The 25,429-nt window shown below is 40.4% G+C and overlaps 2 protein-coding genes across 3 annotated transcripts in view; one reads left to right on the top strand and one right to left on the bottom strand.

The window, feature by feature from the left end:
- adam22 (ADAM metallopeptidase domain 22) overlaps positions 1 to 25,429 on the bottom strand; it is a 104,044-nt gene that overhangs the window by 41,489 nt on the left and 37,126 nt on the right. For both annotated transcript variants that reach the window (XM_036558948.1, XM_036558949.1), the window contains exons 4-11: positions 10,698 to 10,767; positions 7,852 to 7,925; positions 7,426 to 7,500; positions 7,268 to 7,339; positions 3,918 to 4,084; positions 3,691 to 3,775; positions 1,331 to 1,421; positions 1,009 to 1,060 (exon numbers count right to left, since the gene is read on the bottom strand). In XM_036558948.1, the coding sequence (XP_036414841.1) occupies positions 1,009 to 1,060; positions 1,331 to 1,421; positions 3,691 to 3,775; positions 3,918 to 4,084; positions 7,268 to 7,339; positions 7,426 to 7,500; positions 7,852 to 7,925; positions 10,698 to 10,767 (686 nt within the window). The remainder of the gene's footprint in view (positions 1 to 1,008; positions 1,061 to 1,330; positions 1,422 to 3,690; positions 3,776 to 3,917; positions 4,085 to 7,267; positions 7,340 to 7,425; positions 7,501 to 7,851; positions 7,926 to 10,697; positions 10,768 to 25,429) is intronic.
- cldn12 (claudin 12) lies at positions 11,606 to 15,069 on the top strand. Its single transcript, XM_036558951.1, has 3 exons — positions 11,606 to 11,733; positions 13,384 to 13,686; positions 14,074 to 15,069. Exons 2-3 carry the CDS (start codon positions 13,410 to 13,412, stop codon positions 14,844 to 14,846), a joined length of 1,050 nt encoding a protein of 349 aa, XP_036414844.1. The 5' UTR covers positions 11,606 to 11,733; positions 13,384 to 13,409; the 3' UTR covers positions 14,847 to 15,069.

Raw genomic sequence — 25,429 nt, 5'->3', positions numbered from 1 at the left:
TAACCACTGAGCTGCAGACCACACCCTCTGGGGCCAATACTGAGGACGAGCCAGTGGTCAGCTGGTGATGGCAATTTAGTAAAAAAAATAACTATTAAATATAAAAAAAAAATAATAATAATCATTAGAAAGAAAGAAATATAAAACACTTTCAAAAGGTAAAGAATATTAATACGAGCCTTGTAATAATGGCGCACAAAGCAGCTTCATCTATTTATACTTCATCTAATCTGTTGATATTTGATGTTTAATGATACACATCACATACTGTATTCACATATTCTGAGAAACAGGTAGACTTTGAGGCAGAAATGCTAGAGAATCCCTGCTGCTGAGGATGTGTTAACTTTCTCACACTGAAACGGGAATAAGGTAGATGGAGCTCATAAAGTGGCCAGTGAGTGGAAATCAAGGTTTAACTGAAATCTCTCAGCAAACAAGAAAAAGAAGCTGAACATCTACAGTGGCCTCTGAGGGGCAAGACACACATACATAGTGTCTAAGACACTGTCAACACTTTCTCACGGAGGTCAACGTTCAGAGTTATTCTGAATCTGCTTAATTCAGTATTGACTTAAAGCCCATTTCCAAAATGACTTCTGTAAATTAGTAAATGTCACTGGATTTACTGCCACCTAGTGGTCATAGATGAAAAATAACATTCATATCTCAGGCCTGTAAAGCGCTTTGGGATTTTTTTCGAGATAAATGTGAGACCAGCATGGCAGAGAAAGTGTTGCAGATGGGGAGGAGCACATACATAACCAAAAACCTAATGCTGATCATATTGACTCATTGGTTTTGTCAGAATAACAGATGGGGTAAACTGAGATAGCACACAGGCTAACTGCGACCAAATGGTAGCATGACATCACTAGGCAGAATAAAAATGGATGTTTGTGAAAGAGTGTGCACGTTTATTTGAATTTGTGTACCAGATTTAAATTCCTAACGCATGTGTGTTTATTGCGTGTGTGCTCTGAGAAGCGTGTTTGCTTAGAAACTTACCCAACATCGTCCATTATGCAGCCAGACCATTTATCATCGCACTTGCACTCCCCTGTGAAATTGCAGAGATGGTACAAGAAGAGTGTGCATGATTGTCTGTACACGTAGGCAAGTGTGCATGTCTATATGTCCTGTTTACTGCTTAGAATACTGCTTACAATACTACTTAAAAATAGGACAAGGTTTGATATAGTTTGAACCGGTAAATTAAAGGTATTAGAGAGAGAGAGAGAGAGAGAGAGAGAGAGAGAGAGAGAAAGAGAGAGAGAACTGATTGATAAACACATGGAAAAGAGGAAGAGGAAAAAAACTGACTCCTTACCATTCAGAATCCTTTTCTTATCAGAGAAAATGCCAATGTTTTGGCCCAGTGACTGCGCTAGAGTGATGGCCATTTCTTCTGTTTTTCCATACTGAACGACAGAAAGAGAAAACAGAGATCTTAAAGTACTATTCACACATTTTTTTTCCTCAGACTTTTTTTGTTATATGAACAGAGAGAGAGAGAGACTATCCTTTTTCCCCTCGTCTCCCTGCTCTGTCAGTTTTTTCATTTGTACATGTTTCATATTATTATTTATACACTTAGGAACACCGGAGGAACACTGTGGTACTGTCAACATCGGAGGACGGACCATCACAAATCTCAGATTTGCTGATGATATTGTTGGGCTGGCAGGCAGTGAAGAAGAACTGGCTGAACTGGTGAAGTGCTTGAAGAAGACCTCAAGATGGAGATCAAGACAAAACTCATGACGAACAACAAGAATCCAATCAGCACCAAGATCAGTGTCAATGGACAACAGTTGGAAACTGTATTCAAGTAGCCTGGTGCCATTATCAGTGTGGAAGGTTTGAAGATAGAAATACTGGCTAGAGCTGCACAAACTACAACAGCACTGACCAGATTGAAGCCCATTTGGAGAGACAGGAACATCAGCCCCAAAACAAAGTTGAACCTGCTGCGTGCACTAGTTCTATCAATTTTCCTGTATGCTTGCGAATCATGGACTCCAGAGAAGAATCCAAGCAATCGAAATGAGCTGTTTCAGAAGAATTCTTGGCATCTCTTATAAAGACCGTATACCAAACGAAGCAATCAGAGAGACCATTGGACAACATGTTGGACAATACGAAGACCTCCTCACCACAGTGAAGAAAAGGAAAATGAGGTGGTATGACTATGCAACAAGATCTGCAGGGATCTCGAAGATCATCCTTCAGGGAACAGTGCCAGGGAAAAGGAGATGAGGCAGACGATGAAAGACAGACAACATAACTGAATGGACAGGGAAGAGCATTGCAGAAACGCAGGTCTTACTACACGGCTGGCAACAATGGAGTGAGTTGGTGACGCGTTCATCAGTACAGCGCCCCCACGACCAATCCAGGTTATGGGACCAGTGACAGTGACACTGATATTGACCAGACATTCGACCACTCTTGTTCCGTTATGTATTCTGTTAATTACTGTTAGAGTCTCAGGAGCAGTTTGAGAGAGAGGGACAAGGTGGATGGGTGATGGTAGAAGGGTTACGAATAGATGTGGAAATATACATTTTACAGTTGCATTTGTAAAATGCAGAGTTTTTATGTCTTTACAAAATATATGTAATGCAATAAAAAGATTTGGAAAAAAACAAACAAACAAAAACGGAAATTCTAATGTAACACTAAAGCCCTATTCAGACGGGGTTCGTTTTCTGTGGTGAGGTGGGTTAATTGCCTGTTTACCACAGGATGTCTGTAATGTTTATGACTGATTCACACAGGATAAGAAATCTCAGTATAAATGACAGAGATGGGAGTGGCTACTCAATTTCCACACTGCCTTCACTCCAGAAAAGAGCAGAAAACGTGTCAAAACATTTACTTTGGCCATTATTTTGCCTACTCTAACCATTTACCTTGCTGTCTTAAAGGGGAACGACTTTACAATCGCACAACTCGCATAATTTAATAGTTGAGATGTAAACAAAGTGATTCAGAGTGGTTTGGTGTGAAATGCTCCGTTCTAGAGAAACTTACAGGGTCAGAGTTGTTCACAGTGGAGGTGTCTGATGAGTTTAATGCCTCTGAAAGCTCCCTCACATGTTATGACACGAATATGGTGCCTTATGTCTGTCACATTGTTGCTTATAATGTATTTTAATCCATTTATTTTAATCCATTCATAGTGGAGGGATACATGCAGGGTGCTGTGAGGTAAAACAGTTCGCAAAGAAGACTTATTTTTTCTAAATAGGTTTTCCACTATTTTATCATCAACAACATTAAATATAAAAGCTCAGAAGACACATGTAGGTTCACTGGTGGTTTGGATAATAAATAAAGTGCCTATATTTGTGTTGTACACATGGTGACCCCTGGTTCCCATCACCACCACTGTAAAGAAATCTGAAACCACTCTGAATGACTGTTTACATGAACTGAATTATTCAGAAAATAAAACAAAAAGGTGATATTCCCCTTTAAGTGAATGAGTCATTAGCAATTCACAGCCATGTATATATATATATATATATATATGTATATATATATATATATATATATATATATATATATATGTGTGTGTGTGTGTGTGTATGGTGTGTATATATATTATTTATATATATATAAATAACACACATTGCTATTATGTTGAAATATATAATCATATTTATCCATTTATTCAACAGGTACCTCATTGACTCCTCCGCCTTTAGTCAGTGAACAGACTCCTCCCATATACGAAGCTCCTCCCCAGCTGCTATGGAAACGGTTGCCCCTGGAGACACAAAGAGAATTTATTAGACGTGCCCTTTCACTTGTTTTAGGGATACACCGCAGGAGAAGTGATGACAGTGTGTGTGTGTGTGTGTGTGTGTCTGTGTTTGTGTGTCTGTGTGTGTGTGTGTGTGTGAACATACGAAAAGAGGTGGACGGAGTCGCTCTTCTCTTTGATGAAATCTCGTCTGTACTTCATGAACTCTCGAAGCGTGATCATAGGGTCGTCGTTAATGTTGAACCTGTTGTCTGCTGCCCACGTTTCCATGGCAACCAGGACGATTCTAGTGTTCAGTTGCTCCTTAAAGATCTGAGGACACAAACATAAACAAAAACGTGAATAAAGAGACATCAAGGGCCTGAGCAATTAGCAAAATATGTGATGCTGCAAGGACTGTAATGCACTTTTGACTGAACATTTTGAATATTTCATGTGTTAAAATGTCTTCATTCTACAGACCTTTAATTATACATAGGCAGTTTACATCTTTGTAGCCTTTCTAAGTGAAAATAAGTGAACACATCCTGTGCGGAAAACACACGTCTGCACATTTTAATGCACAATTACTACAAAAATTTGCAGAAACGTTGTGCAAATTTTATTAGTAACTGTGCATTAACATATGTACATTTATTTTAAGTATATAAACTATATACTACTGACTGGCATTTTATTTAAAAACAAAAGAACATACAGTAGCATATCCTGTAAAACTGATCTTATAAAACAATACAAGAATAGAAAAGATGTGCCCCAAACTTATGTGGACATCCCAGTCCACATAACAGAGGCCCATTAAAGTTTTCCATGAATTGCTTCCTGTTCCTTGTTGAGCGTTATGATGGTACACATGATGAACGTTTTCCATCTGTTTGTTTATCTGACTGCAAGTCCAAGTGCAAAATGATCTCCCATCTTAAGCCGCAGCAACGAACTCCGATCACGACTTTCGATTTGTTTTTGTTTACTGTTGGAGCCGTTTTGAGGCCTGGTGTTGACATACTGATCAACAGGCAAGCACAGCCAAATACCAACTGTCTCTCACCGGGGGAGTGAGTGCGTGACAGAGAGAGGAATAGAGAGAGTGAGCGAGAGATTTTCATCTGAACTCTAGTTTTAATTCTCAAGGGCAAACACTCAGGCAGATCGAGCAGCCTGTGCTGTTCGGCTCTGCAGGGCCTGTTCTTATTTCAGCTCTGAGAAAATATGAGCCGATGGAAAGTGTGTAGAGGCTGAAAGGCGGTTTTTTGTTTTGTTTTGTTTTTTTGTTTTTTTTTTGGTTGTGGTTATTCACGGTCAGTTCCCTCCCACTCACTAGGCCTTCCCCATCACACAATGCTACTAAGACAGGAGCGGTCTCAGACTTTTCACAGACTTTTCATACCTCTCAAGTCAAGACAAATTGGCCAGATCTCATGACCTCATGCCAAACCTTTCAACTCTCATACATATTGCTTTTATGTGACAGCTCTGCAAAATAAAGAAAAAAGTAAAGCCTTGAAGACAGTGTCAAATATGCTTTCATTTTGGAAACTCCAAAAAAGTAGCCTTTCTATCCCAGAAAAAGCCCAAAAAAAGTAAAAGCTTTTTTGCTACGAACAAAGCCATAAAACTATCACAATATCAGGTTCAGCTACGCTTTTCCAGTATTTGCCAGATTAGCCGGAACGTCATGTTAATCACAAAAAAACAGCATTAACGCTTCTCTATGCATTTTCCCCTGCTGACCAAGCAGATTGTAAAATCCCTTACATTAACATTTTCTGAACATGAGAGGTATGGAGAACACTAACAGACAGTCCTGTTAGGTGAGCTAACATAGACCATCACTCAATAAAGACAGCTATTTTCACAATTTCGCATAAATGTTATAGCCACTTGTACATAGTTACTGTCCCGCTGTCCCATACCAGTGTTTCCATATGACATCACTCATCACCTATTCATAAGTGAGATTCTTCTAACAACCAAATGTTTTGGGCAGCCATTAAAACTTATGATTTATTTTTTGTATTTCTTTTTAAGTTATTGAGGTCTTAGTTAGAAGAATATGGTTAGAAGAACACAGGTTCAGCTCCTGACTTGTCACTGTGCCCCAGCCTGTTAAACTCCATCAGCAGCACCTGATTTACTTTAATGAAGGACTGATTGGGTAAACTAGGAATTGGAATATAACTGTAAATACTCGACTTGGAGAAAAGCTTTGGAAATGGTTCATCTAGCACACTCTTAAATATCAAATCGTCCTGTTTATTTGTATATATACTACTATCTATATACTACTATTTAGACCCTGGACAGGTCACCAGTTCATCAAAGGGCAGACACACAGACATATACATTCACACACATGTTCACACCCAGGGGCAATTTAGCATCTCTGATTGGCCTGACTGCATATCCTTGGAATTTGGGGGGAAACTGGGGCAGCCGGAAGAAACACTGACACCAAGAGAACATACAAACTCCACACAGAAAGGACCCTAGTTGCCCAGCCAGGGAATTGAACTCAGGCCCTTCTTGCTGTGAGACAACAGCGCTACCCACTGCTATAAGACTATGAGAACCGACTGTTCGCCCAGTATTAGCTCTACATATCATTTTCAAGACTTTTGCATTTTGATTTTACCTGCAGTGTAGCTAAAAAGCATTAAACATTTATGCTGTGACTGTGTAACAAAAAATAATAAGGACTAATTATACTTCACAGAAAAAATGGAATTCCAATTCACTGCCCTGAGTGTGGAGAAATTTGATTTGGAGAAAGGTTTGGAGAAGTTGTGGAAATCCAGAAACGCCGCCATCTTCTCTGGGCCAAAGCTCATTTAAAATGGACTGAAGCAAAATGGAAAACTGTGGTCAGATGAATCAAAATTTGAAATTCTTTTTGGGAACCTTGGATCCCGTGTCCTGCGGATTTAAGAAGAGGAGTTCCATCCAGCTTGTTATCAGCACACAGTTCGAAAGCAGTTCAAAATGGGGTTGCATTAGTGCCTATGGAGTGGGCAGCTTACACATCTGGAAAGGATCTATCAATGCTGAACAGTATGTAGAGGTTTTAGAACAGCATATGTTCCCATCCAGACAACGTCTCTTTCAGGGAAGGCCTTGCATATTTCAGCAAGACAATGCTAAACCACAGGACTAATTATACTTCACAGGAAAAATGGAATTCCCATTCACTGCCCAGCGTGCGGAGTTGATTTGGAGAAAGGTTTGGAGAAGTTGTGCCAAACACCAGATGAAGAATACGTACTCAAAACCACTAGATATCATGTCGATTTGAACTAACCGGGTGAGCTGAGCTCAAAACTGAATTTAAAATGATACATGCAGTCATTTTTAACTCACTCAGCTCAAAACGACCAGATTTATTTTTCAGACTTAATGTGCATGAAGTATGCTAACCTGTGGATTGTTGGTTAGCCAGCAAACTAAACCAGTTTCAGAGCAGTTTGTGTGTGTCTCACCACAGTGCAACGTTATGCTTACCAAATCAGCCATGTTCACAACCGACTTGGCGTAGTTGTTCGTCTGTCCCACCGAAAGACGATGCTTCTTGTACTGCAAGAAAAAAACAGCTTCATTAAATTTAAGAAAAATACAAGATAATAATGCATGTTCACAGGATTTATAACCTTAGAACCTACCATCAGGTGATCATTAATAACCATTAGCTCAATGTATTTGGTCTCGTCTTGGACGTTGCGGGGACTTCTTGATACCTGAAGGACAAAGAAAAGTCTAAAAGAAAAGCTATAAATGTCAACACTGACATCACCATTTACAACGATGTCATAAATTCTATTTTCATCTCTGATTCACAGTAATGCGCTTACTCAGACAAGGTATACAAGCTGTACACATGAGCTCCACTTGTAGTACACCTTCATATTCTCAACGTTTCATATGAAAAGCAAAGCAACAAAGAACGGCGAAAGAAAAAAGAATAAGAAATGAATCAAAAAGAGTCTTTCTAATATTCTTACAATAGGTGACTCTCCAAAGGGAACTGGATTTGCTAACTGAAGCAAAAGTATGTTGGTGCAGTATAAGTTAGCACAAAGAACACGTACTTGTCTCTTCTTCCTCTTGAGGCCGGCTCTGGTGAAAAGTGGGGGGCTCTGGAACGGTGACTCCACAAGACCAACTGGTAATAGATTAAGAGGGAAAAACATTCAGTCATTTGCATTTAGTCATATGGCAGACAGTTTTGTCCAGAGCAACTTACCAAAACAGCAAACATGTAAGTATCCCTGGCATACCATACATTAGAATAACCCAACTAGCAGCAAAAGAAACCTCTTAACTAAAAACTTTCTATGTCAGAAAACATTTCCTGGAATCAACGCATTCGGGACTGAATTCATGTTGTGCAATTGTGCCAACCAGCCCCAATCGGAGACATATAATGCAGATGGTTTGCACAACATTTTAAAAAAAGCTCATGTTTCAAAGAATAAAGCAAAAAAATGAAATAACCTGAGCTTTACATTTAAAGTAAACCACAAATATAAACATTCAATAGCAACTGAATAATGTTTCTGACTCAGTTTAAAATATTGGATTTATTTCATTATTGGCTTGTATTGAACAACGATAAGAAGAACAGTACTAAGCAAAACAAGCCAATTAAAAATGACTTCTGTCTTTCATAAGTCTATAAAAAATCCATCACAATTCATTACAATCTTTTTTTCAATGTAATGAATTAAACACTACTTTGTTACACACTTAAATGCATTTATGTTATAACTGAAGTTATAATATTTGAATAAAGGAAGTATCCATCCAGTTCCCTCAAAGTTATTGCACAGAGCTCCATCACTCCAGAGATAACACAGTTTCACTGCTCCACAGCCCAAGGCTGGGTACAGTTGCACTGCTGAATTCACTGATTTGGAGGGGTGTCTGGACACATTGGTTGAATTCAGGTATAAAAAGCCATCAGAGCGTATGAGGTGGTGTGTTCAAAGGTACTATGGGGACACTCATATGTTTGATATTTAATCTCCCACTACATTACACTAGTAAGCATCAGTTATTTTACTGGTATAAACATCTGTACCATACAGTCGATTACTATAGACAATCATTTTGACAAGTTTTCAACATAAATGCCGATTGGCTACTATTATATGTGCACTTTGAGTATATTATCCAACAGCCCCAATTCCAAAAAAGTTGGGACACTGTGTAAAATGTAAATAAATGTAACTAAAAACATAAAGCAATGATTTGCAAATCTCATAGACCCGTATTTTATTCACAATAGAACATAGAACACATATCAGATGTTAGGGGTGAGACATTTTACCATTTCATTAATATTAACTCATTTAGAACTTGATGGCAGCAATGCATCTCAAAAAAGTTGGGACAGGGGCTACAAAAGGCGGGAGAAGTAAGTGGTACTAATAAAAAAACAGCTGGAGGAGCAATTTTCAACTAATTCACATGACTGGATATAAAAAGAGTATTTTTAGAGAGGCAGTGTCTCTCAGAAGCAAAGATGGGCAGAGGTTCACCAATCAGCGAAAAACTGCATCTAAAAATTGTGGAACAATTTCAGAAAAATGTCCCTCAGTGTAAAATTGCGAAGACTTTGGATATCCCACCATCTACAGTACATAATATCATCAAAAGATTCAGAGAATTTCAGAGAAATCCCTGTATGCAATGGACTAGGCCAGCGGTCAATATTGGATGCTCATGATCTTTGGGCCCTCAGACGGCACTGCATTAAAAACAGGCATGATTCTGTACTGGAAATCACAGCATGGGCTCAGGAACACTTTCCAGAAATCACTGTCTGTGAACACAGTTTGCTGTGCAATCCACAAATACAAGTTAAAACTGTATCATGCAAATCCAGAAACGCCGCCGTCTTCTCTGGGCACCGTGTCCTGCGGTCTCAAGAAGAGGAGTTCCATCCAGCTTGTTATCAGTGCACAGTTCAAAAGCCTGCATCTCTGATGGTATGGGGTTGCATTAGTGTTTAGTGTTCAATGCTGAACAGTATATAGAGATTTTAGAACAACATATGTTCCCATCCAGACAGCGTCTTTTTCAGGGAAGGCCTTGAATATTTCAGTAAGACAATGTTAAACCACATACTGCATCTATCACAACAGCATGGCTTTGCAGAAAAAGAGTCCAGGTGCTGAACTGGCCGGCCTGCAGTCCAGACCTTTCACCAACAGAAAACATTTGGCGCATCATGAAACGAAAAATCTGGCAAAGAAGGACCCAGGACTGTTGAGCAGCTAGAATCCTACATCAGACAAGAATGGGACAACATTTCTCTCCAAAAACTCCAGCAATTGGTCTCCTCACTTCCCAGATGTTTACAGACTGCTGTTAAAAGAAGAGGGGATGCTACACAATGGTAGACACGGCCCTGTACCAACTTTTTGAGATGCATTGCTACGATCAACTTCTAAATGAATTTAATCATTTTCAAGAAAAGGTAAAATGTCTCACTTTCAACATGTGACGTGTTCTATGTTCTATTGTGAATAAAATACGGGTCTGTGAGATTTGAAAATCATTGCTTTCTGTTTTTACATTTATTTACATTTTACACAGCATCCCAACTTTTTGGGATTGGGGTTGTATTTGTGTGATGTATTTTAAAAGTTAATTGACAAAATTCAGCAAAAGCCCAGTGACTTATATTATCAATGTGTTTTGAGTCAACTGGTTTGTCCATGAGACAATTCAGATGTGCCTGATAGAGATTAGGTTGAAAAACACTGGAGTGTCCCTTTAAAGTCCCCTATTCATCCACAAAGAGATGAAGTAACATTATCCACCCTAGTATAATTTGTTACCATCTACTTTATAACTGCCAAGCGTCATGTTTATGTAATGCTATTTGCTTAATTTCGATTGCCATGTAAGAAGAGAGGGCAGAACCTACTTGGAGGGACGTAATCCTCTGGAGGCTGGAGACCAGGCGACTTATAAATCATGTGCACTTGGACATGTTCCTGTGGAGAGAGAGAACGGAAGGCGATTCTGTGATTGATGCATGTGTCAAAAACTCCACCTACACAATGCTGAGCCAGTGTGATGAAAATCATGAACGTGCGAGGTCCACAAAAACAGAGAGAGAGAGTGAGAGAGAGAGAGAGAGAGAGAGAGAGAGAGAGAGAGAGAATAGGGAGAGAAGGAGAAATTAGATAGAATACAGTGGCTAGGAACAGAAGAGAGAGAGAGAGAGAGCTAAAATAGAAAAAAAAACATAAACAAAGGAAATGGACAGATTTGATAGTGGTAAAGAAAAGAGAAAGGGAGAATAGAAAGAATAGAAAGAGAGTAAGAGAAAGAAACCTAGAGAGAGAATAGAGAAAAGGATAAACAAAGAAAATACTCAAAATAGTGAGAAAATAAATAGAACAGGGAAAGATAACAAACAGAATGAAAAAACTAAGAAAACAGATGTGTGTGTGTGAGAGAGAGAGAGAGAGAGAGGTGAGAGAGAGAGAGAGAGAGAGAGAGAGAGAGAGAGAGAGAATAGAACAGGTAGATAGAATAAAGATAAAAAAAGATAAACAAAGGAAATGGACAGATTTCATATGGGGATGAGAAACAAGAGGGGGAGAATAGAAAGAATAGAAAGAGAGAGTAAGAGAAAAAGATAAACGAAGAAAATATTCAAAATAGTGAGAAAAAATATAAAACAGGGAAAAATAAACAGAATGAAAAAACAAACAGATGTGTGTGTTTGTGTGTGTGTGTGTGTGAGAGAGAGAGAGAGAGAGAGAGAGAGTAAACACTGCTGTTATGAATCATTCGTATATGCGTGAACGCGCATGACGTCAAACGCACCGCCCGTTCACGCGCCTGAGGAAGTGCTGTATTACTCTATTGTGCCAGGAGCGGAGGAGCGAAAAACTGAGAAAAAATGACCATCATTTCACCAGAACCGACCCAGTAAACCTACTTTCGGACAGGTATGCGATACAACACGACACAGACCACATGAGCAGCTCCGAGAGGAACCGAAAAGCAACAGGTTACTCCGTACAAACTTCAGCTACGTTAGCTCGCTCGCTGCCTGGCTGGCCTGCGGTGTTGTTGGCCATCCGCTGGATAATACTGGTCAGATTTGCTAATGAGCTGAGGAGAGATCATAAATAGCTAAGTGTTTACCAGAAATGGGTCAACTTTTACACCCAAAACAGTTCGAAAAACGACGTTATGTGTATGTCTGGCTAAGCTAACCTAGCTAGCTAACCAACCCAGTAACTTACTATAGAGTTCCACAGTACAGCGAGGCGTATTTACAGCTATGTTCAACACTAACTAGGTTAGCTAAGTTATTGAACGTTAGAGTTGTTTTAATAGGCAGACACAGCTGTATATTCATTTTACAGTAACACTTGTCTGTAAGAACAAAGCTAGGGACAGTTTTCGTTAGGATCGAGCCACTATCACAGCCTTGTTGTTACTGGGAGTTGTGTTGCAGACAGCACAGACTGTCTTTGACAGAGATGTATTGTTTGTGGTTATTGTGCAGCTGCTTTCACACTGGCCTTCATTAAAGGCTGGATACAAGAACTCAACAATGCTCCCTCTCAGTGCAATTTAGATCATTTTTACTGTTAATAATGTTTATAGAAGTAAGACTTCTTTTTTGTCTATTCATTAGTAGTGGAATTTTATCTGAGGTGTTTTTTCACTTTATATGATGAGTATAATCTGTATATAGATGTATAAATAGTGTTCAAGTAATTCCACTGATTTTTTAATACTTAAATCTGTAAAATCCAGTCATCCAGGGTGATTTGATACGAAGTGCACAATGTTTCAGACTTCACCACCGTTGTGCTTCACAAGCTACCTCACAGAAATACACTGCCTGATGCCTGAAATATTTAATCCATTTTTGGCAGAAAGGTACATCAGTGGAAATCCTCTTTCAGTTTCTGTCTTCCAAACTTAAAATAAATGTAAAATAGATTGTATAATTGTTTGGCACCATTCTTAGAAGCAACGTACAACCACTTATTATCCATTACTCTACTTTAGCCATCTTATATTTAAAATAAATCTGGGAGAATTGCATGTTTTTTTTATTTTGTACAATACTTTCACATCACAATACTGAATCCAACACCCTACAGTCCCCCAGTTATCCATAGGCCATAGAATAAGACAGGAAAGTTGCTTTTTAGATACTCTGACTGCTAAAGCAGCAATACAATATTCTTCAACTGTTTTTCTATCTCATGTAAAACCTAAAAAAGACCTTATAACTCGCCTGAGACTATTTTACTACTTCATGCTCCTTGTGTCTCATGTTGTGGGTAGTGATCTGTTACTATATGTATACCCTTTCCACTTACTTAGGCGCCGGAATATGAGTAATTGAATTGTAAGCTAGTACAGCCAGAGATCGATCTATCCAGTGATTTTATGCTTTTTTAATATATGAAAATACTCACACATTTGCTTGCTATGCTTGCACACATTTCACTTATTTTGTAGAAGTACAGGACCATTTTGGAAGCTGTTTTACTTCAGAAGTGCACATTTTAGACAAAAAAAGTAATAATTTTCCTTTGAGTAGGTTCTGATCTACCGGTCTGCTTTTTCTCAGGGTTTGGTGCCAGAACAGTTGGTCACCATGTCTTGCCGTGACATCCATGCCACCAACGCGTTTGCGTTCATCATCGCAATGCTCTCAGTAGGTGCGCTAGCTGTGGCCACAGTGATCCCACAGTGGAGGACCACTCGCCTGATCACCTTCAACCGTAATGCCAAAAACGTCACCGTTTACGATGGCCTGTGGACCAAGTGTGTCCAACAAGAGGGCTACAGAGGATGCTACTACTTTGATGCAGAGTGGTACTCTAAAGTAGACCAGCTGGACATCAGGCTACTCCAGTTCTGTTTACCAGCAGGTTGGTGTTTATTGCTGGAAATGTTAACAATAATGCTTTTTCTCTATGTTGTCAGATGTACGCCAAAAAGATTAGAATGCAGCATTACATATTAAACCACTGTGGTGGTGTATTCACATTAAGCTGTTCATATAAAAGAATTGTTAAACTTTGGTTTTATGGAAGTTGGATTTCCCAGTTTGCTGGACTATTAGCCCAAAATGAACAAAATCTTAGATGATCTTTTACCAGACAGGTTTGATTTTTGGCTTGCCCACTGCTATTTTATGAAATACTCCCAGAATCTTGTACAGTGTAGTATTTTCCTTTCTGTGCACCTCATTTTCAGGAGGGATAAAAAATAAACAGTACAGCACAGTGTACAAACTGTATTCCTCTTTTCCACAGCGCTGTTCTTCTCCGGCCTGGCTCTGCTGATCAGCCTGACAGGCATGTGTAAGACGGCGTGCTGTTCCAAAACCCCGGACGACATCAAGACTAGCCGCTGCCTGGTCAACAGCTCGGGCTGCCACCTGGTGGCCGGCATACTGCTCTTTTTAGCCGGAGCCATCGCCATGCCGCCGTCCGTCTGGTTCCTGTTCCACACCAAGAACCTGAACGCCCGCTATGATAACCTGTTCGGCGTGGAGTTTGCTGTGTACGTATCGATCGGCGGAGCTGGTGGCCTCATCCTTGCTGCCTTGCTGATGTTCATGTGGTACTGCATGTGTAAGAAGCTGCCTTCGCCGTTCTGGCTGCCTCTACCAGAGGAGCCTGCCATGACCAACAGCCTTTCCGCTCAACCACTACTGACCAATGGCCTCCCTTCACCTGTTACCTATGTGCCTCAGCCTTTCCCCCCTGCTGTTCTGGATGCCCCAGCCTTTATCCCAGCACAGGGGTATGCCCAGACCCTGCCTACCCAGCCTGTACCGCCCCAGGTTTACATGGCCCAAATGTCAGTCCCGGATGGATATGGGTCTGAAGCAGGAGCCTCGCAGGCTTATGGTTACGCTCCCTCACAAAGCTATGCGCCTTCACACGCTCCCTCACAAAGCTATGCGCCTTCACACGCTCCCTCACAAAGCTATGGTCCCTCACAGAGGTACGCAGGAAATCGCTACTCCACAAGATCACGAATGTCTGGAATCGAAATCGACATCCCTGTCCTGACAGAGTGACGCCTATAAAAAGATGGTTCCACTGTGTACTCTAGGGGTGGGAGAAATGACGATATGGTATTGTTACATGGCAAATTACAAGCTTTTCTGGGCATATCCTTCGTATCATCAATACTTGAGATTAGAAATCAGAATGCTGGGAATTAAAGAGAGCATAATTAGCCCTGCATAATTGAATATGGTGCTGCACAGTTGGTATAACACTGTAGGCACTGTCCTCTTTTATACTATCATAAAAATGTCTTCAGGTATCATGATATTAGGCCTGTGCAGGTAACCGTTAGAGACAGAAAAAAAGTTTTAATTCCTGATTTATTAAATGCAAACCACTGCAAGACACTAGTTTTCTCACACATGAACTTTACCGAATGTTTAAGTATGTTGGGTGATGTGATATGTGCTTCAGAGTCAAGGTCTGTCTCAAAAATGTTGCTATTATTATTATTATTAGTAGTAGTAGAAATGTGCATATGTGAGAATCCATAAGAATTCATGAACAGAGATCCAGTAATAATGTTTTATTTAACTAACACCAGCCGAGGGGCATCAGTAGGTTTTCATGTTGGATGAGTGATGGAGTGATGAGTGCTGCCTCTTCAGATGAGCTAATAGAGCTAACAAGTGTCAGTTCGGATGCTGATGAAGACTCATCCTCTACTACACAAGGTGATTTCTCCTCAGTGGGCAAAATGCCAATAGATTATTTATCAGATAAATGTATTTTCATTATTTCTGGACCTGACTAACATCAGCTAAAGTAGTTAGCCTAGTTAACAGCCGCACTATCTCTGCCCTCTCAGCCACGTCATTAACAACGCTCTAATGTTCAGACACTCATGAGTAACAAAGTATAGCGGCATAACTAAGACTTCGTTCACACAGCAGGTAAAAGTAAAATCCGATCTTTTTCTTCATATGTGACTCAGATGTTTATCTGTGAACAGCAAAAAACACATTAAATCTGACATTTTCAATTCTGGTTTGAGACGCTTTCATATGTGGTACGGAAATCCAATACGTATCCGATATGCAGCAATGCGACTCAGTCTGAACAGCCAGATCGGAATTCATGCGACCTTTACATCAAATATTACATTCATCGGCAGTCGTGACTGTTTACCTTTGGATGACGCGCCACATGGAGCAACGTGAAGCATTGTTCTTTTGCGCATGTGGGTCAGTTTAGGAGCTGATCTGTTCAGACTGATGTCGGATACACGACACACTTAAAAGATAATGTGAACAGCCAAACCAAAAAAAAATCGGATTTGGTGAGAAAATCAGATTTGGGCCACTTTTACTTTTACTGTGTGAACGCAGCCATACATGGCACTGAATTGTTAGCCTGTATGTTTTCTGTCTTTCTGCGATTAATGTAACAAATATCCACATAATGATTTCAGTATTCAAATAATGGCACAATAGTTCTTGACACATCGCTCGTAGGAGGATCTCTGCTTAAGCTTATGGACACATCATCTGTGATGTTCACGGAAGCATCAGCAGATGTACCTACAGAGATGATGATAACAATACCAACACTTTTTATCTGGTCATTTTGACAGGCCTTGTATTTTTTTGTCTTATTGCCCACCCCTAGTATGCTCCAGTATAAATGAAGTTGTCCAGCCACTTTTTATACGTATGACAGATGAAGAGACTGCCCTCATTTGTAGAAGTCTGGGACTCCTCTGGTTAGAAAGAGGGCACTCCCTGCCATTTTGGCTTGAATATATATATATATATATATATATATATATATATATATATATATATATATATATATATATACACACACACTTTGTTGATCTGTTAGCACTGTAAAAGGTCACAGTCACTAGACATGAGCACCAGCATCTTAAGTTGCTGTACTACAAATGACTGTTCTTTGCACTTATACTCACTGATTAATCACGTCTTCTGATATTAACATGTCAACACTAACATGCACTGCGTTATAAACACTGCAAACACTTTTTTCTTTAAAAAAAAAAACAGACACTACTCATACATGTTATTGAGAATGCCTCAATTATATGGTAAAGCCATTGTGTCAGGGTTATTTAACCTGTTTTTCTTGTGCCTCGTGTACTTAGTATTCAGGGATGATTTATGTAGCTTAGCATTACTGACTAATACATGCAGATACAATAACACTGTTTGGTCTCACTGCCACTGTTACAGTGTATAGGGCAGTGTGAGTGGAGGGATCAAGTTTCCCTGATTAATTAAGCCTAATCAATGCATTGGTTTTAGATTTCTCCATTTTTTTATAATGTAATTTTGAAGGTTTTAAATGTTTTATGTGCCAGTTTTTATATTTGAATTTATTTTCAATTTCTTTTCTAAAAAGCTTTTGAACATTTGCCTTGAACAACATGTCAGACTTACTGGTTGCCTGTCTGTTGCTCCTGCTTAAATGCTTAACTGTCTGTATGTTTTAATTGTGGCCTATGAAGGAGAAAGCAGAGATCTGCTTGAAGTGGAATTCCACAGTTTTTACTTAAATTGCTGAGATGTAAACAGTCATTCAGAATGGTTTACTATGGAATGATGCCTTGCTTTTAATGCAGATATACAAAAAAATAGCCATTTTGTTTACTCTCTGTTTAGTTTTTATATATTGGTAATAGTAAAATGGTGGTAAACTTGAAAACGTGTTTTCTTTGGGGACTATTTTGCCTTACAACACCCTGCATGTCTATCTCTATGAATGGATTTTAAGTAGTATGTTTTTAGGCAGTTTGCCAGTGATCATTATATATAATAGCTCTCAGAGATGTAGTTTTTAAGGGCATTCAGATATCCGGTTCCTATCACTGCTATGAACTTAACTTCCCAGACAGTAACTTTTGAATGAAGCATTTCACATCCAACCACTCTGAATGACTTTGTTTACAATTTTTTGAAAAATGTTGAAAAAACTGGAATTGTCTTTTGGCAACAGGGATTTGCCTGATGCTTTAAAAGGATCTGAATGGTTGGTGCTGTTAAGGGGGTTACATGTTACACCTTTCATTCCACATGCCTTACGGTGATGTTTTTTAAAAAATGAAGTGAAAATGTAATGTTATGTTTTATCACTAACTTTTTTTCCGCATTCTTACTGCACACTGTCTTTTGTATGTTTGAAGACCTTAGCTGGACTCTAATGTCTAGATTGTCATATTTAATAAAACACTACAGATGAATTACAGTGTTTTGATATTTTTGGATGGAGGAAGCCTGACATTATTCTGATGAATGTGCTCGACTAAGCACGTCCTGAATCTTAAGAGAACAAAATAATTCTCCAAAATTAATTTCATTTTGTTATTCTTCATGAATCTAGGCAGCATGAAAGGGCAGGGTACATGATGGAGCACTGGTATTGTTATGGCTAAGTCCTGATAAAGAAAATGGGACTAATGAAAGCTCTCGTCCATCATGAGTGGTGCAGTGTGTCTGCTGGTTGCCCCTGACAACAGAGGGTCACCTGCCACAAGCACAAGTGGTCAATATGGCTTCTTAAAGTGATAGTTCAGGGAGAAATCAAACGTACACTCTTTCCCCCAGTTTTAGACTGAAACTGCAGGGCTGATGTGCCCAACAAATCAAGGATATTTACAGGGATGCAGAGCTACTTTAGGAATTTTAATAATAATAACAATAATAATAACTAGAAAAGTGGGGTTAAAATTCCAAGACAGTTTCTAGGGTGTTGCCAGGGGTTACTATGGTATTTTACATGGTTGCTAGGTGGTTAGTATGGTATCCCAGCCGGATGTTAGGGTGTTGCTAGGTGGTTGCTATGGTATCCCAGCTGGATGCTAGGGTGTTGATAGGTGGTTGCTATGGTATCCCAGCTGAATGTTAGGGTTTTGCTAAGTGGTTGCCATGGTATCCCAGCTGGATGCTAGGGTGTTGATAGATGGTTGCTGTGGTCCCAGCTGATGCTAAGGTGTTGCTAGGTGGTTGCTGTGGTATCCCAGCTGGATGCTAAGGTGTTGCTAGGTGGTTGCTATGGTATCCCAGCTGGATACTAGGGTGTTGCTATGTGGTTGCTATGGCATCCCAGCTAGATGTTAGGGTGTTGATAGGTGGTTGCTGTGGTATCCCAGCTGGATGTTAGGGTGTTGCTAGATGGTTGCTATGGTATCCCAGCCGGATGCTAGGGTGTTGCTATGTGGTTGCTATGGCACCCCAGCTGGATGTTAGGGTGTTGTTAGTCAGATGCTATGCTATCCATAGTGAACCCAATGATATCCCAAGTAGTTTCTTGGGGGATGCTAGGTTCTTGCTGTGGTGCTCCAGGTGGTTGCTAGGTGGCTGCTATGGAATCTGAGGTGGTTGCTAGGGGGTTTGCTATAGTATGCTGTATTATTAATAGGGTGTTGATAATGGACTTGTATAATCATAATAAAAGTTGGGTTCACACACCTTTGCCCCATTAACTGGGGGAAAAATGTTATTTTACGATCATTCTACAAAAACAGTACATCCAATCAAAAACTGTATATAAGCATACTTTTTCCACTCGAACATTCCAAAAGTGGAACTGTGTCATTATTTTGTAAACATCTCAAAAATAAAGTAGTGAACAAAAGTGTGTCAGAAAAAAAGAAGAATATAAATCGGATAACAACAGTCTTTCAGTACTGTTAATGTTTCTGTGCTATGAAAATGAAATACGACACATGAAAGATGGCAGCTGCAGCTCCAAGAATCCATCGTTTTCCCTGACCGTCTGCACATGCTCATAATCTGTATTCACAAGGGTCATTAATTCTGATGGGCTGAAGTTCTGCTAGCACTGAAGGCTTACATAGTTTCTTGCCCATTAATTAACATGAAAGGCCGTGATATCACTACAGACAAACGCATTGCTGTCTCATATTCTCAATACCCCTGATAGAGATTCACCAAAGTGAAGAGGGACTGAGTCGTTTCTATAATTGCCCAAGTCTTTGATGTAACTGTCCTAAGATGAAGAGCTGAGGGGTTTTGGTAGTTACACCTCATAGGCTCCAAACTGTAATTGATATTCTCTCTTTAATGTTAATACAGTCTGACAGAGTATATGTGACATGAGTATGTGATAAAGTCTAAATGCTTCATAAGTGGTGACTCATTTGGCTCGTTGGTCATTTACTGACAGAAGGCCCTTACTCACCAGTCAACACAAACTGCAGGCCAAACATGTCAAAGCAAAGCTAACTTTGTACAAACTGTATTCTAAGAAAAGTTTAGATATAAACAGAAAACAGTGATTTATAAATCTACTTCAAAAAACAAAGATATGTAAATTTTTACCTTATCATCTTTATTGCGTTTTTGTAAACATACGCTCTCTGAAACAGATGCTTGCAACACATTGAAACAGGGGCAGTTTAAAGCTGGGAACACTGAAATGTTCAAACAACATCCTAAACAGGTGATGCAATCAGGCTTGGATATAAAAAGAAGCATCCGAGAGAGGCCTAGTTCTTTATCAGCACAAAATCCAAGAGTTTAAAAATAATGTTCTTAGCAAAAGAGTGCAAAGATTTTAGGTATTTCACCCTTTGCAGTGCATAATATCATCAAAACATTCAGAGAATCCAACAAAATCTCTATACATTAAGGGCAACGACTGAATGCTCATGACCTTCGATCCTTTGCACAGCTTTAAAAACCAGTATGCTTCTGTGATGCATACCGTCGCATGGGTTCAGGAATACTTCATTAACCCATTGTCAGTCACTGTCTGTCGCTGCAACCACGAATGCAAGTCAAGACTATGCATAGTGGAAGTCATATCATCAGCATCCGGAAATGCTTCTGACTTCTTTGGGCTAAAGCTCATCTGAAAAGGACTGATGCACAGTGGGAACCTGTATTGTCTGGTGAGTCCCTCCTCTCTGTGTTCTCCAGGTCAAAGAAGTAAATCCAGATTGTTATCAGCGTAAAGTTCAAAAGCCAGGGTCTGTCATGGGATAGGGGTGGTGGGTAACTTGCATATCTGTGAAAGCACCATTAACACTGACCACAGTGTGAGCAACATATGCTGCCTTCTAAATGCCGTCTTTTTCAGGGATGTCAATGCTTATTTCAACATGACAATGACAAGCTACATTCTGCGTGTATTACAACGGCATAGCTGTGTAATCAGAATCTGGTGCTAGACGGCCAGTCTAGCTTCCTGCTGTCCAGACTTGTCTCCCACTGATAACTTGTGCAAAGCACAACAATAAAGGATCAGTCTGGTTGCACAACTGAAGACTTGTATAAAAAAAAAAATCCACCTATTAAGTGCTAAAATGAAGGGTGATGGATCACAGTGGTAAACATGCTCCTGTCCCAACTTTCCTGGGATGTGTTTCAGGTGTCGAACCTTTGTAATTGGCTGTCCTCGGTCAAAAAGCAATCCAGGCTGAAACATTCCTTATAACTACACTGTGAATGGGCAGAGCTAAACTGGTGTAGGCTAGATAGGCTAATATATGTAAATGTGTTGGTTTTTGTGACATCACAAAAGTGAGAAAAATTCTGTGTTGAAAGATATGGACTTACGTGTTCGTAACCTGCAGGTAATAATCGACTAAGCAATTGAACACTCAAGGTCATGTGTTCTCACAAATAGCATCATGGCTGTGATTCGGCATGAGCCGAAGGCACACCTCCATATAAAGCAAATGCTCGTTGACCCGAACAATACTCAACCCAAACCAGAATAAGTGCAAAGTGAAAATCTGGAGCCAGTTGAGGATCGGTTGGCAGAAAAGTTGCAACATTACAGACATTTATACAAGCCATCTTAAAAATATTGCAATAATATATTAGAAAAAGGGAGAAATAATTATTGAGAAACAGAGGAAAAACACAAGGCTTTCCTCTTTGTTTCATGTACATTTTGATTTGGACACTGAATTCTGCTCTCTTGCAGAAAATCCTGTAGAACGTCCTGTAGAAGGTCATCAGTCCATGATCTGAAGCTCAAGTGCCATTGGGTTCTGCAGCAAGACAACTATCTGAAGCATAAAAGCAAGTCTACCTCTGAATGATTAAAAAAACAAAAGAGAGGCCAAGTCCAAGTCCTGACTTGATGCTGGGGCAGCACCTTAAACAGGCAGTTCCTGCTCAAGAGTCCTCCAAGGTGGCCGAACTAAAGCAATTCTGGATTGAAGAGTGAGCCAAAATTCCTCCACAGTAACGTCAAAGACTGGTCTTCAGTTATAGAAAACGTTTGGAAGTATCTTCAACATATTACAATAATATATTATATTAAGTCAGTATTAATTCTTGGACAAAGAAAGTAAGGCTCTTTGTTTTCTGTAATTCTGGTTTGGACACTGCCCCCTAGTGCAGAATGCTCCACTTGCATGCAAGTATGCTGGCGCACCTACGTAAACATCTGTGCACGACACACGCATGTGCACAGATATGCAAATGCAGAGGTATAACTCAGCCTTATAGGTACAACACTGCCAACTAATGGAATATTATGGAAGAACCTTTGGTTGAACTGGATGTCAGTAAAAATGGTGTGTTGTGTTGGTTGGCCTAATTGTGATATATTGCTGATTCAAAAAAAGCAATACATGTTTTCATTTTTGGCCTACACACACACACACACACACACACACACACACGCACACACAGGAGGTTTTCCTCCCCTCCCCCACCCCCAAACACACTCAAGTGGGGGGCACCGTGTGAAGGATTAGGGGTCGGAGGCAGATGGTCTCTCAGATGTACTGGCATAGAAATGAGATGGATTGTGTGTGTATGTGTGTGTGTGTGTGTGTGTGTGTGTGTGGATGTGATGAGGGGGCAGGGTGTGTGTGAGGGTGTGTATCGTAGCTTGTTCTCTCTGGGGAAGTAGATCATGAATAGAAAGCAGGTTGGGGGATGGCACACTTCTTTGGGTTTTTTTTGGACCTGAGAGGTAAAGGATATTCAATATGTGTGTGTGTGTGTGTGTGTGTGCTCTCCATACTGCCCCCCCACAAGTGTGAGGATTACCCAGCCCCCCTTACTCTCCACCACCACCATCCCACCTTGCTCTTTCTGGCAGACGAAACGACAGCTGGCACAAAGCATGCCATCATCACCCGAACCCATGACTCTCTGTGAGACACAGAGATAGACACAACAAAGAGACAGGGCTGAATGTTGTGCTGGTACGAGTGGATCAGACACAGCAGTGCTGCTGGAGTTTTTAAACATCTCAGTGTCACTGCTGGACTGAGAATAGTCCACCAACCAGAAATATCCAGCCAACAGCGTCCTGTGGGCAGCGTCCTGTAACCACCAATGAAGGACTAGAGGATGATTAGCTCATACTGTACAGCAAGAGATGAGCTATCGTCTCTGGCTTTACATCTACAGGGTGGACCAACAACGCAGGTGCGTCTAATAGAGTGGACAGTGAGTGGACACAGTGTTTAAAAACTCCAGCAGCACTGCTGTGTCTGATCCACTCGTACCAGCACAACACACACTAACACACCACCACCACATCAGTGTTACTGCAGTGCTGAGAATGATCCACCACCCAAATAGTACCTGGACTGTGAGGGTCCATGGGGGTCCTGACAACTAAAGAACAGGGTTAGAGGGGGCTAATAAAGTATGCAGAGAACAGATGGACTACAGTCTGTAACTGTAGAACTACAAAGTGCACCTATATAGTAAGTGGAGCTGATAAAATGGACAATGAGCGCAGAAACAAGGAGGTGGTCATAATGTTATGCCTGATCAGTGTGTACACCAATGAGTTAAAACTTTATGCCCCCTTATAGAAAAAGCAAATAACACTTATCTTGTAACAACAGCGCATGTCAACTGTCAATATTAGACAATAAGTAACTTTGTGATTTGGACAAATGGCAAATCGTTATGACCAGACGGCTGGGTTGGAGTACCTCTGATACGGCAAGGCTGGGGCGCAGTGAAGAGTACCTACCGACAGTGATTCGAAAAGGGACAACCACGAACCACCTAAGGCTAATCGAAGCAGCAGGGCAAAGAAGACTATCCCATCTGGTCCAACGAGACAAAAATTTTGATGATAGGTACAGGAGGAACGTGTCACAACACACAGTGTATCACACCCTCCTGCATATGTGGCTGCACAGCCACAGAACAGTCAGAGTGCCCATGCTGACCCCTGTCCACCATTGAAAGTGCCTATAATGGGCACACAAGTGCCAGAACTGGATCTTGGTGCAATGAAAGGTCACCTGGTCCACTTTCTCTTACGTCATGTGTACAGCCAGGTATGTGTGTGCCTTTACCTGGTGAAGTGATGGCACCAGGATGCACTCTGGGAAGAAGACAAGTCGGTGGAGGGAGTGTGATGCTCTGGGAAAACTGATAGGTAACCCTGGCTCCCTGCATTCAGGTGGACATCAATTCAAATATGCCACATGCCTAAACATCATTGTGGATCAGGTATACCTCTTCATGGCAATGGTCAGCAGTTTCCCTAGTGGCTGTGGCTTCTTTCAGCAGGAAAGGGCACCCTGCCACACTGCACACATTGTTCAGGAATGATTTGAGGAACATGAATAAGAGTTCAAGGTGCTGCCCTGGCCTCCCAATTCCACTGATCTCAATCTGATCGCCATGTAACTTACAGTACTTGCTGCTAATGTCCACAGGGCACCTTCAGAGGTCTTGAAGAGTCCATGCCTATGCCTATCCATCATCTGTGTGTATGCAAAGGTTTGGGTATCCCTAACCAAATTACATATTTTGTAGACAAACTTCACAAGATCAAAATCTGCGATTCTGCAGTTTATCAAGCAAATGTGACACATTCAGTCAAGAAACGTAAGCTGAAAAGAGGCTGGCTTCTACAACAGGACAAAGAGTCCAAACACGCCTCAAAAAGCCACCATGAACTACTTCAAGAAAGCAAGTGGAAACCATGAAATGGCCCTCACACTCCCCTGAACATCACTGGAAATCTGTAAGTAGATCACAAACATGCTGTGCATACAAACAATCTAGTCCTAATCTACTGCTTGCGTGTGTCTCTGAGCTCACATTGGGTTCCCTGGTCAGTGTGGGTCTGCCTCTCCTCAGGCCAGCGCCACAACAAAACAAAACATTATCAACAGTCTAGTCCAGACTAGTCTGAACAAACAACACATTATAAACAGTCTAGTCCAGACTAGCCTAAACACACAACACATTATAAACAGGCTAGTCCAGACTGGTCTAAACATACAACACATTATAAACAGTCTAGTCCAGACTAGCCTAAACACACAACACATTATAAACAGTCTAGTCCAGACTAGTCTAAACAAACAACATATTATAAACAGTCTAGTCCAGACTAGTCTAAACAAACAACACAATATAAACTGTCTAGTCCAGAATAGTATATAAATACAACACATTATAAACAGTCTAGTCCAGACTAGTCTAAACATACAACACATTATAAACAGGCTAGTCCAGATTGGTCTAAACATGCAACACATTATAAACTGTATATTCCAGACTAGTCTAATCACGCAACACACTATAAACAGTCTAGTCCAGATTAGTTTAATCCGTAACACATTTGAAAGTCTAGTCCAGACTAGTCTAAACATGCAACACATTATAAG

Source organism: Colossoma macropomum, unplaced genomic scaffold, assembly GCF_904425465.1.
Source record: "Colossoma macropomum unplaced genomic scaffold, Colossoma_macropomum, whole genome shotgun sequence".
NCBI classification, from domain to species: domain Eukaryota; kingdom Metazoa; phylum Chordata; class Actinopteri; order Characiformes; family Serrasalmidae; genus Colossoma; species Colossoma macropomum.
This window is presented reverse-complemented; position numbering and strand designations above follow the sequence as displayed.

What these genes read in the sequence shown, in the direction of transcription:
- cldn12 (XM_036558951.1), top strand. Translation starts at nt 13,410, where the DNA reads ATGTCTTGCCGTGACATCCATGCCACCAACGCGTTTGCGTTCATCATC. An exon ending in CCAGTTCTGTTTACCAGCAG is followed by an intron (nt 13,687 to 14,073) that starts GTTGGTGTTTAT and finishes TCTTTTCCACAG; the next exon opens with CGCTGTTCTTCTCCGGCCTG.